Here is an 18,131-nt window from a genome sequence, read left to right on the forward strand (position 1 = left end):
ACGCCCGTGGGGCCGGAAACCCCACGGAGCACAGCTCTACCCCGACGCCCGTGGGGCCGGAAACCCCACGGAGCACAGCTCTACCCCGACGCCCGTGGGGCCGGAAACCCCACGGAGCACAGCTCTACCCCGACGCCCGTGGGGCCGGAAACCCCACGGAGCACAGCTCTACCCCGACGCCCGTGGGGCTGCCACGAGCTGCAGCTGAGTCTACAGCAGCCGCCTTTTCTGCCCCCGTTAACTGATAACATCGTCAGAGAACGAACCTACTTTCAAACAAGGTCACGTTCACAGGTACAGGGGTTAGGACTTCAACATACCTTTTTAGGGGGCACAACTTAATCCATAACAGGAGGCACTAGAGGGGGAGAAGGAAGGAGGGAGAAGGGACTTGCTCCTTTTGTTTTTTTCCTGTTCCTGTGAGCATCATTCAAGCAACACTTCCTGTCTGCTTCCTATTCCTGAGTATTTCCTCTTCTGTCAGCATTGATTTAGCCTCACTTCTTCTCCCCTGCAGTGGCAGATCTTTCCAGTAGCAGAATCCAGTTTGCAGTTTTCCCAACAGTTGTGAACAAGCCTCATTGTGCCCTGGCCCTTAGAGATGCCAGCCCCAGCTGCCATGTCCCCTCCTCAGGGGCCTGAGTCCCAGGCCCATAGTCCGGACCCCTCACCTCACCTCAGAAACACCAGTCCCATAAAGTCATGGAAGCTCCATAGACACATTCAAACTCCCTGAGGGACAATATTACCAGGCTGAGGGCTGTGGGGACCATGGTCTCGGGAACATCTAGCTCAATTGGCATAACAGTTTATAAAGAAAATGTTCCACATTCTACTTTGGTGAGTACTGTCTGGGATCTTAAAAGCTCATGAGCAGCCATCTAAGATACTCCACTGGTCTCATTCCATCTGGACCAAAGGAGAATGAAGAAAACCAAAGACACAAGGGAAAGATTAGTGCAAAGGTCTAATGGACTACAACTACCACAGCCTCTACCAGACCAAGTCCAGCACAACTAGATGGTGCCCGGCTACCACCACCAACTGCTCTGACAGGGGTCACAACAGAGGGTCCTGGACAGAGCTGGAGAAGAATGTAGAACAAAATTCTAACTCACAAGAGGAAAAAAAAAAAAAAAAAGGACTAAGGCTTACTGTTCTGACAGAGACTGGAGAAATCCCGGGAGTATGGTCCCCAGGCACCGTTTTAGCTCAGTAATGAAGTTACTCCTGAGGTTCACCCTCAGCCAAAGACTAGACAGGCTCATAAAACAAAATGAGACTAAATGGGCACACCAGCCCAGGGGCAAGAACAAGAAGGCAGAAGGGAAGAGGGAAACTGGTAATGGGGAACCCAAGTTCGAGTATGGGAGAGTGCTGACATGTCATGGGGTAGGCAACCAATGTCATAAAACAAGATGTGTATTGTTTATTGAGAAACTAGTTTGCTCTGTAAACCTTCATGTAAAGTACAATTTAAAAAAAATAAAAAGAAATCCCAGCCCCAGTTGCCAGTGCCCCTCCTTGGGGGTCTGATCTCAGCTCTGTGGGGGCTTTCCTCCATGCTTCTACATATTAATAATTCCAACCTCCTTCCCATGCTCCCCTAACCCTAAGGGTGGTAGCTGCCTCCTGTAGTTACTGCCTCCTTCATACCTAAAAAGGTTTTTTTTTTTTTTTTTTCCTACCTTTTCAGTTAACTAAAATTATTTTGGATTCTCTATTTTTGTGAAAATGACTGGTGTGATTTCTATCTCCTGACTTGATCCTGGCTGATACATTCAGGGCTTCCTGTAGTCTGGGCAGTGGCAGGGGCCAGAAGTTAACACGATCCCAAATGGCCCTGTGACTTGGGTACATCAGAATTTCTTTCAAGCTGTTTTACTTTTAGTAGAATCAACAGCCCATTTCCAATCAGAAAGTGCACATCGGCCACCATGGGCTGAATCCCACCTGAGGAGGTGAGAGGTCCAACCTGCCCAGTGTTCCTGTTCTCACGATAAAACCTGAGTTCCCTTTGGAGGTGCGAGCCCTCCCTGTTAACATCAGTATTGTCTGTCAGCAACTGAACGGACCTGAATTTGCCATCCTGGATCCAGATTGTCTGCTAGGCTCCTTCTAGCTCTAACGTCTTTTCCTCTCCCGCCAGAGGTGATGCTGTTCTGTATGTGACCTTTGGATTTGCTGGAAGGTGGTAGAATGTCCCACAATGCAGTGTGAAGGTTTTCATCTCTACTGGCATAAACCCAGGAAAACACACACAAAACAATGACCCCTCTGCTCCAGCAGTGCTGAGGGACGTGGTCTTTCAGGAAGTTTTAAAACTATCTTAAAGGTGTGCTCTTTGGGGTCGGTGTGGATTGTAACCTATTCCTCATCCACAGTGGAGTAAGACAGGTTAGACGGAGAATAGATGCTGAAATAGATGGAGACTTTTCCTTCTACATGATGAAGCCTGCTTTCTGTTGTGGGTGATGACAGTCTGGAAAGGGACAGTGGGGATGATTGCACAGTGCGACGAATGTGATTAAAGTCACTGAATTGTACATGCAAAAAAATGTTGAAACGGCAAATGTTTTGTTATGTATATTTGCTACAATTAAAAAAAAAAGAATGCAACGAGAGGCTTGGTTGCTTGTGGCAGAATATGTTTGTGGTTTTCTGGAACACTGAATGAGCTCCTGCTCCCCCTCGATTCTCCAAGACTAACAGGAGCACCACCAGCTCACTGAGAAGGGGTGCACGGACAGGGCATGGCATTTGGGCGGGGCACTGCAGGGTCCCAGGATGCTGCCTTCACCTGGTGTCCAAACCAAAAAGCATCCCAGACAGCTGGGGAGCCTTCAAGGGCCAACCTCCTCTTTCCTCTGACTTTTAACTTCAGTAGATTTGTCCCTGGCCAAGAGTTACTCAGAGACACTGCCTTTGAAGGGTCCCAACCTCCACGGAAACAAAGTCTTGCTTCAGCACGCACTTAGGCCCTCTGATTCTGACAAAAGAGGCCTTTGAACCAGAATAGCTGTGGGGCACCTCAGCCTCAAAGAGAAGGGAGGAGCAGGAGGCAAACTGCGAGAGACATGTGTTGTTACCCAGTGGAGGACCCCTCCCTGTCAGCCTGAGCACAACCACCACCTTGCACTCCTTCTGTCCCTTCTCCTCACCTGAGCTGGGGCCTGGTCTCCTGGGATCTCTTGTTTTTGTGGGCAGCTATTAGTGGAGCCCTCATGGCACAGTGATTAAGAGCTCAGTTGCTAACCACAAGGTTGGCAGTTCGAATCCATTAGCCACTCCTTGGAAACCCTGTGGAGCAGTTCTACTCTGTCCTACAGGGTTGTTATGATTTGGAATCGACTGAAAGGCAATGGGCATTACTGGCTGCAGCCTTAACCAATGGCAGTCTTTCCCCTTTTAATGGCATTGTTATTGGTAGGAACCAAGGATAACTCTTCTGCTTGCATCAAGCAGAGAAGGTAGTGCACTAAATGGCCTAGTGAACTGGCGCATGCAGAACAATTGTCATTTCGAGCGACAGCACCGAATTCATATAAACTGGACCATGCTGACACAGTTTGGATGCGCCGGGTTAGGGCATCTGTCTACAAGCTACCCGATCAGTAGACTGCCGCACTTCACTGAACCATGTTCTCAGGGTGGCTAAGAGGCTTTTTTCCTATTTCGGCCAAGAGGCTTCTTGGAACATCCAAGGGATGGGTTGGACAACTCATTTCTGGTGGCTCCACCCATACAAGTCATAGTAACATCAGTTTATAGGCTTTCCTGTTTAATCTAAAGAAAATCAAACAATTTTTTCTCTTATGGGGGAGGCTGGTGTGGTTTTGTTCAGGGCCAGAAGGTAGAGAGTGTCTCAGGTAGTGGCATTTCCAGGCTTGTTGTTAAGTGCTGTCGAGTCGGTTCTGACTCATAGTGACCCTATGTACAACAGAACAAAACACCGCTGGTCCTGCGCCATCCTCACAATCGCTGTTATGATCGAGTCCACTGTTGTAGCCACTGTGTCAATCCATCTCGTTGAGGGTCTTCCTTTTTCACTGACCCTCTGCTTTACCAAGTGTGATGGTTAAGATTGTGTGTCAACTTGGCTGGGCCATAATTTTCAGTGTTTATATGTGATCACCCTCATGATGGGATCTGCTGTGAGTGGCCAATCAGCAGTATCCCTGTGTTCTGTTGGAACGACTGCCTCTTGGTCTATGTACAGGTTCCTCATGAGCACAATTAAGTGTTCTGGAATTCCCATTCTTCACAATGTTAGCCATAATTTGTTATGAGCCACACAGGTGAATGCCTTTGCATAGTCAATAAAACACAGGTAAACATCCTTCCGGTACTCTCTACTTTCAGCCAGGATTCATTTGAAATCAGCAGTGATTTCCCGGGTTCCACGTCCTTCCTGAATCCAGCTTGAATTTCTGGCAGTTCCCTGTTGATGTACTGCTGCAACCACTTTTGAATAATCCCAGACTTAAATATGTAGGTACTATGCTTCTTCACTGCAAGAGCCTGTGAAATCTCAAAACCGCAAATGTCCAAGTACAAGAGCAGAGAAGACCAGCCTCCAGACAGCCTGGATAGCACTCTGGGTTCCGGAGCTTGTCCCTTGTTGTTAATATGTAATGAAGAAACTCTTTTCTCCCTATTAGGAGTCCTGGGGTGGTGTAAATGGTTACGTGTTCAGCTACTAACCAGAAGGTTGGAGGTTTGAGTCCACCTCGGAAGAAGGGCTGGTGATCTACTTCTGAAAGGTCACAGCCATGAAAACCCTATGGAACGCAGTTCTACTTGGCAACACATGAGGTTGCTATGAGTCAGAATCAAGTCACAACAACTGGTTTTTCTTGTGTGTGTTTCTCCCTATCACATGTGATTTTATAGGAGTAGCCCTAGCCACCGTGTGTTCCTGTCTCTTTCCCTGCGGGAATACATATTATCCCATTTACAAAATTCTGGGAGGAACGTTCAAGAGCTGTTTAGCTAACCTCTGTTTCCCTCTGCAACCCATCACACTGTTGTTCTCTCCATGTCAGAGCTATGGCAGTTTTTTTCTGTTGTGCACACTCCCCTCAATTTGGAGCAACTGCTCTGCACCGTAAGCACTCATCTCTACTCGATTGCTCAGAGCCACCTCCAACCCTCCCAGGTTAATCATGTCTCGCACGTGGCCCAATGCCAGGTGTAGCAGATGTCTGCTCACATTTGTTGAATGACTGAACGATGAATGAGTGGTAGGGTCTCAATAATGAGCTGACTTGTCCTCTAACCTCAAGGAACGAGAAGACAGTTTACTCACACGTTCTCTGCGCATGCTCTCTACTAGGCCCTCAACACTGAGCATGTGGTCAGGGGTTTCAGAGTGGCCAGAAGCTGGTCTGACCCTTCGCCAACCTCAGCGCAGGCGCAGTGGTGGGTACTGCTATGACTTCAAATACGTTGTTCACTTCACTGTGCTCTCCCCCCTCTTCCTCCAGGCTCCGAGGGGTACAAGGTAAGAATGGGGCCAGCGAGGTATAAAAGGCACAGTTTAGCATAAACTATTTGCGAATAAGGGGCTGTGTGCCAGGTGGGGCAGTCAGAACTGCACACCTAGGCAACAGGAACAGACAGTGAACCCAAGAGACAGTGAGCTCTTCAAATGAGGAGTCAACCAAGAGCAATCCATGCTCCAGATCCTGAAGGAGACTGGTATCCTCTGGCAAGGGCTCGTTAGTACTAAAAAAGGTCTACGCCGGCCAGGATCCATGGGGACCATTGCTCTTTTGTTAGAAGGCATTGAAAGCCCGCTACGAATGCGAACAGACCTTATGTGCAGTTGGAAAGGACAACTGTTGTTAGGTGCTGTTGAGTTATTTTTGATTCTTGTGACCCCATGTGACAGAGCAGAACTGTCCCACAGGGTTTTCTGGGCTGTAATCTTCCCGAGAGCAGAATGTCATGTCTTTCTCCCGTGGAGCTGCAGGGTGAGTTTGAACTGTCAACATCTCTGTTAGGAGCCCAGTGCTTAACTGTTTGTATCACAACCCACTAAACCAAAAAGGGCTCCTTAAAGGACAACTAGCCAGTATTTTAAAGCTACTCTGTAAAAGAAGGCTCACAGCTTCTGTGCATCAACTTTTCATACCACATTCATTAAAATTAGGGCTTAGGATGCCACATGAGAAGAGTCATTTATGACAGCAGACCACCCCCTCCTTTTCCATGACTTTCGGCTTCTGTTTTTGGGAGAAAAGCTACAAGAGTTTGGAAACTGACCAAGTGCAAATATTCAAAAACTCAGTCACCACAAATCATTATTGTTTACTGTGATTTTCTCTTCCAAGACATTCCTGGCTAACTTTGGAAAGCATCTCAAGCAGGCCCCCCCCCTTCCTCTTTCCTTCTTCCTCCCTGGAAGGCGACTCAGGAAGAGCGAACCCTCAGGCTGTTCTTGAGTGAGAAACTCTCAGGCCCAAGTGTGAATGCTCTTGGAAAGACACCAACACTTCTGCAAATGTTAACTCTGTGGAAGGATTTGTGGCACTTCGAGGAAAATAATTCTGCATTCAAGCAGAGAAGATGCTTAACAACATTTTTGTTCACATGTCTTTCTCTAGATTTAAATTTTGGAGAAAGGTTTCCCTTTTCTGGCGACCCACCTTAATAGTACCAAACAGCCCTTTAGGTCTAAACCTCTGGGGCTTTTCTCCTTGGGGGATGCGTTTTTCCATTATGCATTTCCAATTGTGTACCTGGGCACTTCCCCTGTTGTTATGGACTGAACTGTGTCCCCCCAAAATGCGTGCCAACTTGGCCAGGCCAATTCCCAGCACTGTGTGATTGTCCACCATTTTGTCATCTGATGTGATCACGTCCATGATGAGACTTGGTATAATATGACCACCTCCATGATATGATTTTCCTGTGTGTTGTAAATCCTGTCTCTGTGTCAATGAGGTGGGATTTAGTGGCACTTATGTTAATGAGGCAGGACTCAAATCTACAAGTTCAGATTGTGCCTGAAGCCAATCTCTTTTGAGATATAAAAGAGAAAAGCAAGTAGAGAGACATAGTGACCTCATACCAAGAAAGCAGCACCAGAAGAAGAGCATGTCCTTTGGTCCTGGGGTCCCCGCTCCTGAGAAGCTCATAGACTAGGGGAAAATTGATGACAAGGACCTTCCTCCAGAGCCTACAGAGAGAGAAAGCCTTCTCCTGGAGCTGATGCCCTGAATTCAGACTTCTAGCCTACTGGTCTGTGAGAGAGTGAACTTCTGTTTGTTAAAGCCATCCACTTGTGGTATTCCTGTTATAGCAGCACTAGATGACATAGACACCCATCTTCAATCAACAAGGAGAGAAGGCTTGTGGATCTTTTTGCAAACACATTTTTCTCTCTCTGACTGGGGAAGATCCTAACAACAGAGAAAGGGCAAAACCAAATCGATGAATCTCAAATTCCCACAGAAAAGCCAGTTTTTGAAGAAGTAATCCTTGGGAAAAAAATCACATTATTTACTTTTCAAATAAAGGAGTATCAAATGAATATAGTCAAAGAAAGGATATTTTACATTTAGTCACTTTACAAGAGATGCCTAATTGTGAGAACCATCTAGAAAGGCATGTGCTAACCTTAGGAGACAGTGCCAGAGACTAATAGCAGAAGTTCCATAGCAGTAAGTGCATGACAATGTTATCTGTAGGTAACAAGGATGAACTCACATGCTTGAACCCCTTCGGTTCAGGAGTCTGCTTACTTGTCTCTTCCACTGTTCTAAAATGTAACAGGGCTCTACTGGGTCCTCAGATGAAGAATCATTCTGACGATAACAACTTGGCCAATACCACCATCATGCCTCTAACTCATTCCCAGGCACTACTGCAGTATCAATCTGAAAATAGGGTGCTTTAGAAATTTATAATAAAAAGGATGGATTTATTTCAACTTGGAAATAATTTGCTATGTATGAAATTCAAATTTGAGCACCACAGAACCATTTTCCATCTAATGAATTATCATCAGAAAAAGCACCTTCAAAAGAAATAAAAGAAAGCCTGTCTTTAAAAGGAATATACAAGGATGAATTTGTCTAGAATGAGTCTCCTTAGATTAATGGTCTTTAATTAGTTTTCCCAACATATAAATTACCTGTCACAATAATTTAAATAAAATTGAAGCAGTTACTTTTGCCAGGGAGTTATTTTTACCTAAATTACCTTACAGAGGAAGAAGGAGAAGGAGAAAAACAGGAAAAGGAGGAGGAGGAAGAGACCTTTCCAATAACAATGTCCAAGAGGATAAGTGTCTCGTGTGGCAGAAATTTCCAGTTCTGAGCTGACGACACCTCAAGGCAACACTTTAGGCATTTGCCAAAGGAAGTATGTTATAAAACCTCCTTCTCACACTGCTGTTTGAAGCAGGACATAACTGAATATTGCCTCCCACGTCAGGCTTGAATTGTTACCTGGGTCCTCTTTTAGGGGACCAGTCTTGCCTGGGTAGACCCCAAATATGAGGGATAATGAGCTCCATCACAACAGAACTACACATCTCAGAGAGAACATGTGAGGAGACAAGTGAGGCAGGGCCTGCATGTGATCCTATGCTGGCAGACATGTGTCCAAAAAACATCTCTTCGTTAAATGTTGAACTAAACACCAAAATGCTCAGCTCTGGGGCTAGGAACTATAGCTCTGCAGCAGCTCCTCAGAGTGAGCCTACACCTCCAAGTTCATGGCGGTAGTCTAAGCTGTGAAATCATGCCCTTCTGGGGGCTCCTACTACACACCCAACCACGTGCCATCTACAGCTCTCAGTGGCTCGGCAGGGGCAGCTGAGCAGAACTAGCTCTTTCTGCTTAAAAATGTAAATAGGAGTGGCGTGGGTGCCCTATTCATGTATCCTCAAACATCTCCACATCATGTGCCAGAGAATGTTCTAGTGTCAGCCACTCGGGAGCCAGCATGACTTGATCACTGTCTATTCACATGTCTAAATGAATCAGCACTGAATTTGAATCTTTTAAACTCAGAAATACCAAATTCTAGGGTAGGAGCCAGGCCGAAGGTTACTATGCTACTTGTGACTATAAAAACCCTTGGTACACGCCCTTATTGTGTAAGCAAGACCCAGAAAGGAATGCTAAAACTACTTACAGAGAAATTCTGTGTAAGTTCCTTAGATTTGTTCATACGACTACAAAAATATAAGCTGATGGTATATCAATCTGAATTGCCTAAAGGGGTCTGTTTAGCATTACTTCATTACTTGATGCACTTGAAAGTGAATTAGTCCAAGTTAACATAGCCTCCATTTTGTCATCCTGACTCTATCTTCTGTTTTATTTCATTCCAGAGGGGAATTCCATTATTAGTTTACATGAGACTTTTCATTTGCTTTTCAACATCACCTCGTGTGTTAAGTGCCCTTTATGTCAGGCTGGAAGGTTGTACTTTCTATCTTACACACCAGGGGCTTAATTGACCCAACTGAAATAGCTTATTCCTCTGCTATAACCACGGGCTAGGATGAAACCTTGAGACCTTCTAGTGCAACAGCTTCATTTTCAGATGAGATTGAGGCTGGTGAGGTAAAATGACTCACCTTATTTTATAGGTGGCTTTAGCCAGAGCCAGCTAGTACTTGACTCTGAACTCAACCATAATTACATAGGATGAGCCTTGGAACTGTTATGGATTGAATTATGTCCCCCCAAAAGATATGGTGAAGTCTTAACCCCTGGCATTTGTGAATGTGACCTTGTTTGGAAATAGAGCCTTTGAAGATTTGATTGCTAATATGAGTTTATAGCAGGTTATAACACAGATTAGGGTGAGTTCTAATCCAATCTGTGTGATGCCCTGTAAAAGACCACCACATGACAAGCTGCAGTGACAAGCCATGGAACGCCTGGGGCTACCAGAAGCTGAGAGAGACAGGAAAGGTTCTTTCCCTGTGGCCTTCGGGGATAACATGGACCTGCAGACACCCTGAATTCAGACTACTGGCTTCCAGAACCATGAGACAATACCTTTCTGTTGTTTAAAGCCATCCACCCACCTTGTGGTGTTTTTGTTATGGTAGCCCCAGGAAAGTAACACAGAACTGAAGTATCTTCTGATTTCTCTACTTCTTACTAACACATGTCTATCTCTTCTCGCCAGGTTATGATTACATCCTGTGTGATTCTAACGAGGGTACTTGCCATGGGCCCAGGCTTCGGCCCAGAAGGGCAGGAGGTAAGACTCTCTGGTCAGCTGAAGAAAAACATTTAGTTTATTCAGCAAATAAGGGATAATCTTTACAGCTTTGACTACTTAAGAAAAACAACAAAAAAAAAGATTTTTGGCTAATTATTATCTCCCAAGCGTTTAGCCCTTATCTCTAGGTTTAAATTCTCTAGTAGTAATTGGCCCTAAACCTACATCTGTAATCACAACTGCAGACCAAGGCAGGTCTTTTTGCAGCAATTAAAAAAAAAAAAAGTTCCGAATTCTTTAATGCTAAGCTATGATATTTAATTAGTGTAATACTTTTCCCCCTTAGAAGGATAATTGCATCGTTAAATATATCTTTCAGATCAGGGAGCCACGCTGCCCAGGCACCGTTTAGAAGACAGAAGGTAAACATCTGTTACGCATTCGTTTGTGACTTCAGTCATTACCGAGACTGCGCCTTCTGCGACACCAACGCTAACGATACGTAGCGTATCTTTCCAACACTAGGTCAATTTTTCAACAGGCCAGTAAGAATGACTGTGTCACAAACTTAAACTGAGCTACAGGATGGATTCCATAACTTCATTTAACACTGAGAGGAGCTGCTCAATTTAAATTTTGAAAAAGCAAATACCTTTAATAAATTTGGTGTGAATGATTATATATTCTCATACATTGTACAGAAGAGTGTATATATATATAAATCCATAGATAGAATTATACACATTTCCTCACATACCGTATATATTTCTTCTCTGCTCACATTTTTCTCTTTAGTAAAACAAAGCTGATTTACTGTATCTAGGTGTGCGATGCTACATTACAAAGTCCTGAGTGATTTAAGGGATCATTAATGCGTTGTTATAAATTCTAGTTTTTCAGCTAAAGATCCAGTAGATTCTGTAGCAAAAATGTGAACAAAATAATGTGTAAAAGTATGCATTCAGCTATGCGCTCATTCTGTGCTTAGCGGAGAAAGCTGGAGAACGCACAGTAGCCAGTTTACATTCGAGAAAATGTTCTCAAATATTCAGGGTTAAACAAATATTCTATTTGTATGGATTTAAAGTTTTTTGAGGTGTTGGCTACATCCAACTCGTCAAGCACGGAAGACTCCAGTCATAATTGGATTAAAAATCCCTTTTGCAGAATATGAAATTCTGTGTAAACATTATTGTTTAGGTATTATACAAAAGTTCTGACTGAAACAAGAGAAAAAAGAAAAAAAAATACAATGAAATAACTTAAAATGCTTTTCTTGAGATACAGCCAGCTACGTGAAAGGACTATAAAAAATAAAAGTGTATTTTGGTGAAAGAGGAAACCAGATGAAAGTCCCCTGGGGTAGTCCAGTAAGCCACCTGCTTTGGAAAGCCCAGGTTGGTCTGGCCCGGGGAGCCCTGGAGATAATCCACGTGATTTTGCCACAGGGGATGGACTCCACTGCGCAGAGAGAAGGAAGCACTATGGGAAAAGGCCGCGTTCAACCGCAAGGGCTCAGTGACAGATAACTGTCAGGGTCCCTGCCAGCAGGTGAAGCATCCCATTCCCTAACTGAGGCACCAAGTATGGAACACATGACAAGGGACAGGTCGGCTGCTGTGGTGGCTGGGGCCTGCGTGGGAGGCGGCCTTGCGCTGGAGAGGCCTGCCTCGACGAGAAGGCACTGCGTTTGTGATTCCTCCACTGCTCCTGCTACCCTGTCCCATGGCTGCTGTAGTCAAAGACTCCTTTCTTGAAGAACGGCGAGAACTCACAAATAGTGTGTTTCGACAGAGTCAGCCCCACTTTGTTGATGTGCAGGGGAGACGTGGCAGATTGAAGCATCACGCTGAAAAAGTTCCTGAGGTATTTCTGAGGGAGAGACAAGAGTTAAAAACAGGGTCAAGACATTAGAGTCAAGGATAGAGGAAGAGATGTCCAGAAACAACCTCCTATCCATCCTGAAAGAGCAGCCACTGCCATTTACAATGGCACATGGGGAACCTCCTTGACTGCCTTAGCCATTCACTATCTTAGCTATCATTACACCCAGATACAGCCACCACAGACAAACACCAAAGGGGGATTTCTGTGGCTTTGGGCTCTCATTCTGCAGCACCACCTCAGGCTGATCTACGCACCACGCCCGGGGAAATGCCAGTGGGTGCCCAGCAGGGGAGGCCTGCTTTTCAGCAACCATGTCACCAAAATATCATTTCTAAAAAGTCATTTTTTCCCCAACTTACTCATTAAATATTAAGATGATCTAAAAAAAAAAAAAAAGGCTAGCCATCTGTACAATGTTAAATGTGCTGCTTACTAGCATTTTTAAACTACACAGTCAGGACTGGCCTTGAATCCTTCTCATCAACTAAAAGAAAAGAAATATTACTGAGGCTAAGAAGGTCAGTTCCAAGTACTAATATTTACAGATCATTTTGCAAATTGTATAATCATCAATGAAAAGAAATTCTTACTACTAAAATTAATTTCTCTGAACCCCTGCCACCCCCCTAGCATGTATTCGTGACAACATTGCACGCCTTTTCTGCCACTGAAGGCACAAAGGCCCTCTGAAACTAGGATCCAAGACAATGGGGATGAAACCAGAGGCTGGAGCTGGGCAGGATGTGCTAAAGGAAAGAAGACATGCAAAAATAGTGAATACATTTCAGGTCTGGCAACTCTTTTCTCTCAGAGAAAACGGGTGGGGTGCATGGGTGTGTTAGGCCTGAACTTTTATTAATGTCTCACCTGTGTAAAAAATATAAACAATCCTGCCACAAACAAAATAATTACGGACTTGAAGTAAGAAAAAAAATGTGCCTAAGAAACCCAGCCTACTCCTAAAGCAGTGGTTCCCACACAGGGGCGATTTTGCCCTCAGGAGATATTTAGCAAGGCTGGTGGTGCAGTGGTCAAGAGCTCAGCTGCTAACCAAAAAAGGTTGGAAGTTTGAATCCACCAGCCGCTCCCTGGAAGCCCTATGGGGCAATTCTACTCTGTCCTATAGGGTCACTATAAGCCAGAAAAGACTAGAGGCAATATTTCACTGTATGTGTATACCATGTTTTCTTTATCCATTCGTCTGTTGACAGACATTTAGACTGTCTCCATCTCTTTGTGCATAGTGCTAAACTGCACATTTTTTTTATTGTGCTTTAAGTGAAAGTTTACAGTTTAAGTCAGTTTTTCATACAAAAACTTACACACACATTTTTGTATAACCCTAGTTGCTCTCCCTACAATGTGACGGCACACTTCTCTACACCTTGTATTTCCTGTATCCATTCAACCAGCTCGTGTCCCCCTCTGCCTTCTCATCTTGCCTCCAGACAGGAGCTGCCCAGTCTCATGTGTCTGTCTGAGCTAAGAAGCACATTCTTCACCAGTATCATTTTATGTTTTATAGTCCAGTCTAACCTTTGTCTGAAGAGTCGGCTTCGGAGTGGTTTTAGTTTTGGGCTAACAGAGTTTGAGAGCCATGTCCTCTGGGGTCCCTCCAGTCTCAGTCAGACCCTTACGTCTGGTCTTTTTACTGGAATTTGAGTTCTGGGTCCTACTTTTCTGCTGCTCTATCAGGCATTCTCTGTTGTGTTCCCTGTCAGGGCAGTCGTAGGTGGTAGATGGGCACCATCTAGTTCTTCCTGTCACAGGCTGATGGAGTCTCTGGTTTATGTGGCCCTTTCTGTCTCTTTGGCTCTTATATTCCTTGTGTCTTTGGTGTTCTTCATGCTCCTTTGCTCCAGGTGGGTTGAGACCAATTGATTAAACTGTGCATTCTTTAAACATTAACATGATTGAGTCTTGAATACACCTGTGAGACCCCCATCAAATCATGAATACACTTGTGAGACCACTACCAAGACAAGTATATACCTGAGACAACCACCAAATCAAGATAACACACATTTTAATCACCCCCAAAGGTTTCCTAATTCACTTAATTTTATGTTATCATAACACTCTGCCTAAAATTATGCATTATCATTATTGTTATACCCACTTTTGGGTGAGGAAACTGTTGCTGGGAAGGGTGATATAACTTGCTCCTGGCAGCAAGGCTAGCAATCAAGAGGAAAGACTTGAAAACAAGTGCCCTTAATTCAGACTCTTTTCCTTGTTCAATATTCCTAGCTTACCTGTCTCAAGTTAACTTCTAAAGAAAGAAATTGAAATTAAAATCAGTTCTCAATTTGGAAGGTGCCAAAACCATCTGCTGAAAAATAAACATCTTAATCCTTCTACTTATTTGCATCACGGAGGCAAAAGGGCACTTTTCTGGGGAAGGAATTAGAGATTATCAACTTTTAGAGGAACTTGAATTCCACTAAACCTGGTTACCAGCAGTACCACAGACAAAACCCAACCAGCCAATGCTCCTAATGAAATGCGTATGCAGAGGTGATTGCTTTTGGAAGATTAAGAGTGAGATTTAGAACCAGGAAGGTCAGGTAGCACGCCCATGGCATGTGGAACCACGGCTCCCCCACAGCGTAACGTGCAAGTGGAGCCAGCACAGCTGGGCCAGCATCACCCAGCAGATCCTCAACAGCTTCCACTTCAGGTCGTCTGTAGGTTGCATTAATGTGAAGGAAAGTGTTCATGACAAATCCATCTTCAAGACTAATTCTGGCAGAATAGAAGGTGATTTAAATCTTGGAACAGATGTTGTATAAACATTTGTCATAATTAGCTCACTAAAGTAGGGTCCCTTATAGGGCCAGTAAAGCCTGAAGAGTATAATGAGAAGTGAAAGTTAAAATTATAAATAAGAGAAAGTTTGATGCACCTTCTCTGCCAGAACACCACTATAAAAAGAGCCCAGTAAAATAACTACAGATAATGCCTTTTTCTTTAAATAAACTTATTAGCATGTCTTGATGAAAACTCGAGATGGAAAGATCTGATCTAATCCTAAATATTCAGAGGAGTTTTTTACTTTGCAAAACAAATCTCTGCTTAGCAGCAGAATTGGGCAGCCTTGGCTTTCTTTAAATAGACTGCTTTCTTGGTGCAAAGAAATGACTTGATTACGAAGTGTTTTTGGCAGTGACTTCAAAGTGCTCTAGAGCATATAAGGGGAGATGTGACCTTGGTGGCTGTGGGCAGAACCACATGTTTGAAGAGGGCTGAATGCATTCTTCCTAGTAAATGAGAAAACCAAAGGCCTAGGACTAGGGCTGAGGATGGAAGAAGGCAGAAATAAAATTCCAGATTCTTGAAGTCACAGACAATGTCTCCTTCTTTGCAGTCCCCTATCATCCTAGGCACATTGCCAAGCTTGGGAAAAGCACTTAGAAGAAAACTTGATGATTGATTTCGATGACTTAATTTTTTTCAAGTTGCCATATATGTACAGGAAACTGTACGTGAGTGTACAGCCTAATAAGTTTTCACAAAGACGACACACCTGCGTGATCAGCATCTACTCAAAACAAAATATGTAACTAACAACCAAGCATCCCTCCTCCCAGCTACAAACCTGCCCTCAAGGGCCACCACTATACCACTATCCTGACTCTTAGCGCCAGAGATGAGTTTTCCTGGTTTTGTAATCACATAGGAGGTACTCTGTTGGGTCTCGTCTCTACTGCTTAACGCGGTGTTTGTGAGGTTCAGCCACATGATGTGTGGCTGTAGCGGGTTCAGCCTCACCGCTGTCTAGCACTTCACGTGTGAACATGCTGGGAAGCTGACTTCAGCAAGGGGGCATGCAACGGTGACTGCGTGGTCCTTTCATCTGAGCTCTTCTTCAATACTGAAATCCACCTCCATATATTTTACTGTCTGGCCAGTCCGTTCACTACTACTGCCTTGATAAGGAAGTTTTCCATTAGGGTTTTAGGCTCAATATAAGATCAGCCAATGTACTAGATTAGAACTCTGCCATTATTTATATATATAATGTAGCATTATATATACAAATCTTTACATAAAAGCACACTTATTAGATGACTAGTTTCTGTGGCCGGTACTCAGTGTTTTCCACAGCATCTGCAGGAAAAGGGAAAAAATCCAAGTCCTCCTCTCAGAGCTATCCCTTTACTGTTGATCGAAAGACATCTTAGCTCTTCCTGAAGGGAGTACAACAAGTGCAGGGGCCAAGCTGCATCCCCAGGGCAGTACACTTTATAAGTACTGCAAAAATGGAAGGACATTAGGAGTTTAAGTGACTTATCAGGGTCAGAAGGGCAAAGGAGGAAAAGGATTTGTGAAATCCAATATCCAATTTGTTTGACTTTCATACAACATTTTCTCCATTAAAAAAGAAAAAGCAGTAATATTTAAATCTCTGTAGCCTGTGAGGGACCACAGGAGGCCTGTAACCCTTGCTCACTCCAGTGGCCGGTGTCACAGGTCCTGAGTCTTTGCTTTGTTAAACGCCCTGGATCAGGGCCACTGAGACAGCAATTGCACTCCCTGGGATGGTACAACATTAACAGCTCTTCTGTTAGGTGCTTGGAGGATGAAAGTAAGATTAGGCCACCTCTCCTTCCAATAAGATTGTAAACTGGGTTATGGGGTGGTAGAGCAAGAAGGAGTCTGAGAGAGGGTCTGTCTGAGCATGAGCAATCAAGGGAAAGGAAAGAGACCAAGAGAAAAAAAGAAGGCCACAAGAGAGATAGGGAGGCTGGTCCAGAGGGATAAGAGGAAGAGCTCCTACAGAGGGAAGAAGAAAAGAAGCAGGGGAGAAAGGGAAATACCATGACTGAGGGAGATGAATGTCCACAATTTATTTACCAAGTTGGCAAACAGAATTTAAGAATAAGAAGTATATTAGATCTTTATCTAGGCTATTTACTTTTTGTTACATGAACCAACACTAAAGGATAAATGTTTTCTTGTCAATACTTTCAGAAACTCAAATTTAGCGGGCTAATTTTTTAATCTTTAAGACACATTTCAGTATTAAAATAGGCTCTTCTACAAGTTTCTGGCATATTCTATTGTTTTGGAAAGTTCACCTACGCAGGGGCAGCAAGCAGGGGTAGAAGTACCTAGGAGAAATGAATCCCCATCAGTCTGTCCGGAAAAAAAGTGCAACCTGGCATGTGATTTTAGACATCTACCCCCAAACAAACAAAAGACAAAATCCTACAGTGAACTGTGAGCTTTTTTTAAAGTAAGGGCAAAAAAGATAAGTAGAAAAATGAGGATATACAGAATGGCAGAATGCCTTCCCCACACTCCCTCTGGCTCGAGATCCACTTCTTTCCAAAAGTGGCCCTTTTTTATTTTTTACTTCTGCTGGCAAAGACCCCTCCAAGTATGTCCTCAGACCTGTCTCCCATGCAGACAAACAAGCAGAAGCAGCTACTATCTCATTACTGCTACGGAGAGGCCATTTATCCAGGGTGTGCAATGTTCTAGGCACAGTGAGAAGAACCTTTAAAGGTGCATTTCATTTAATTTCCACAACTTTATGAGGCTGTTGTTGTTGTTAGGTGCTGTAGACTTGAGTCCGACTCAGTAACCCTGTGAACAACAGAACACTGCCCAGTCCTGTGCCATCCTCACAATTTTTATTATGTTTGAGCCCATTGTTGAAGTCACTATGTCAATCCATCTCATTGAGGGTCTTCTTCTTTTTTGCTGTCTAGTTTGCCAAGCATGCTGTCTTTCTCCAGGGACTGGTCCCTCCTGATAACATGTCCAAAGTACATAAGACGAAGTCTCATCACCCTTCTACGGGGCATTCTGGCTGTACTTCTTCCAAGACAGACTTGTTCATTCTTCTGATAGTCCATGGTATGTTCAATATTCTTTGCCAACACCATGGTTCAAAGCCATCAATTCTTTGGTCTTATTCATTCATTTTCCAGCTTCCACAAGCACAGAGGTGAATGAAAATGCCATGAGCTTGGGTTGGGTGCACTTTAGTCCTCAATGTGACTTCTTTTCTTTTTAATACTTTAAAGAGGTTTTTTTTTTTTTTT

At 44.0% G+C, this 18,131-nt stretch overlaps 1 protein-coding gene across 2 annotated transcripts in view; it reads right to left on the bottom strand.

Annotated features, from left to right (window-relative positions):
- KIF16B (kinesin family member 16B) overlaps positions 1-18,131 on the bottom strand; it is a 397,632-nt gene that overhangs the window by 20,932 nt on the left and 358,569 nt on the right. The window contains exon 26 of one of the 2 annotated variants that reach the window (XM_049870023.1): positions 10,849-12,063. The exons of the other annotated variant lie outside the window; for it this stretch is intronic. Coding sequence (XP_049725980.1) covers positions 11,905-12,063 — 159 coding nt within the window. The 3' untranslated portion in view covers positions 10,849-11,904. Of the gene's footprint in view, positions 1-10,848; positions 12,064-18,131 lie in introns of those variants that run through there. 2 annotated transcript variants of the gene reach the window in all.

Source organism: Elephas maximus, chromosome 25 (genome assembly GCF_024166365.1).
Source record: "Elephas maximus indicus isolate mEleMax1 chromosome 25, mEleMax1 primary haplotype, whole genome shotgun sequence".
NCBI lineage: Eukaryota > Metazoa > Chordata > Mammalia > Proboscidea > Elephantidae > Elephas > Elephas maximus.